Source organism: Merops nubicus, unplaced genomic scaffold (assembly GCF_000691845.1).
Source record: "Merops nubicus isolate BGI_N331 unplaced genomic scaffold, ASM69184v1 scaffold35903, whole genome shotgun sequence".
NCBI classification, from domain to species: domain Eukaryota; kingdom Metazoa; phylum Chordata; class Aves; order Coraciiformes; family Meropidae; genus Merops; species Merops nubicus.
Window position 1 is genome coordinate 1 of NW_008597600.1, and position 1,765 is coordinate 1,765.

Below are 1,765 nucleotides of genomic sequence, written 5' to 3' on the forward strand. Positions count from 1 at the left end.
GCCCGGCGAGAAGATGTGGCCAGAGGAGGTCCCTCTGTCTGTCTGCGGTGGGAGGCCGGGGTGGGAAGGCTCCTCCAGAGCCAGAATGTCTATAGGGGCCTCGGAGACGTCTCTGAGGGACTGCTCGAGGGCCATGGAAGGGTCGAAGAGCAGAGGGGAGGGGGGACACTGCATCCCGTCACCCACCACGTCCAGGTCCTAGGAGAGAAAACACCGGGGGCGGCTCAGCAGCAGGAGGGATCCCAGAGGAGCAGATGGCTCCAGTGCTTTGTGGGCATGGAAGGAGGGAAGCAGAGCAGCAGGGACCGTGCCACTGGGATTCCCAGCCTCGGGAATGCAGCTCCAGGAGCCTCCTCCTCCTCCTCCAGAACGCCAGGATCCCACCCAGCAGCACCACGCTCCCACCCAACACGAGGTGTGGGGTGCACGGTGAGAGCCCAGCGTGCTGTGCAGCAGCCAGGAGGGTTGGGAACGGGTCCAATCCTGCTCTCCTTGGGACACATGGAGCAGTCACCCCTTTCCTGGGATTCCACACAACCCACTCTGCTCGCCCCAACACAAGGGATGGTCCCCGAGCTCGCTGCTGGCGCCAGAGGCCGGGGTCTGGTTTATCTTTGGAGGCTGGCTGACACCAAGGTGTGATGTCTGCACCCCACAAGGGGCAACTTCACCCACCTAGGGTGCAGGAGATTGGAGATTTTCTTGAGATTTGCCTCCCAAGAGTGCTCAAGAATCTCAGGGGCATCCAAATAACTGAGGGAAGTGACACCTCGTTCAGAGGAGAGGCTCCAAATTGACCCCACGGTGTTTCTTTGTTTAAACAAATTTCAAGGGATTTTAAGCATGTAGGCTTAACATACATCCAGGACATCAGAATAATCTGGGGATTAAAATCCTCATGGATTTCTCGTGGGAGAAAAGAGGGGGGAAAACAATCCTCTTTTTAAAAAGCCCCTAAATACGGATTTAAATGAGAGCACAGTGCTTCTAAAGGAGCAGTCACCAAAACTACAGCAACAAACATCTCCCAAAGCTCTCACATTCCTGCACGTTGTTCAAGAGACTCCTTCCCCAGGCCAGCAAGAGTAAAAGTAGTTCTGTGTTCTCCGTGTAGTTTACACGATGCCCACGTGTGCTCCCAGCCAGCTCCCCGAGGGTGTGTGGAAGGGTCTAGAGCCCAAGTGTGGGGGGGAGCAGCTGAGGGAGCTGGGGGTGCTGAGCCTGGAGCAAAGGAGGCTCAGGGGAGACCTTCTGGCTCTGACACCTCCTGACAGGAGCCTGGAGCCAGGTGGGGGTCAGGCTCTTCTCCCAAGGACAAGAGGCAATGGCCTCAAGTTGCCCCAGGGGAGGTTTCAGTTGCCCCTGAGGAACAATTTCTTGCCCTAGAGGGTTGCCCAGGGCTGTGCCAGGCTGCCCAGGGCAGTGGTGGAGTCCCCACCCCTGGAGGGGTTCCCAAGCTGTGGGGATGTGGTGTGAGGGACACGGGGCAGTGGGGACCTGCCCGTGCTGGGGGCACAGGTGGACTCCATGCCCTTCAAGGTCTCTTCTTCCAACCACGATTCCATTTCATGGGGACCTCACGGCACAGCAGCACTCAGGGGGAGCTTTTCTTGGACACCACGGCCTAAAAACCCCCTGCAGAAAACTTACATCACTGAACTCCAGGGGCAAGCTCTCAGTGGGCTGGAGCTCAGCAGCACTCAGGTAGAGGTCGGTGGGAGCAGCTTCCAGCTCCTCTGGGCCCGCCAGCCCCTGCTAGGGGCCG

At 58.5% G+C, this 1,765-nt stretch overlaps 1 protein-coding gene across 1 annotated transcript in view; it reads right to left on the minus strand.

Annotated features, from left to right (window-relative positions):
- Positions 1-7: 7 nt before the first annotated feature.
- The window catches only part of LOC103769557 (KAT8 regulatory NSL complex subunit 2-like), a gene marked incomplete at both ends in the record, with an annotated part of 4,644 nt that continues 2,886 nt past the window's right edge, over positions 8-1,765 (minus strand). The window contains 2 exons of the mRNA XM_008936768.1: positions 8-198; positions 1,651-1,731. Of these exons, the coding sequence (XP_008935016.1) occupies positions 8-198; positions 1,651-1,731 (272 nt within the window). The remainder of the gene's footprint in view (positions 199-1,650; positions 1,732-1,765) is intronic.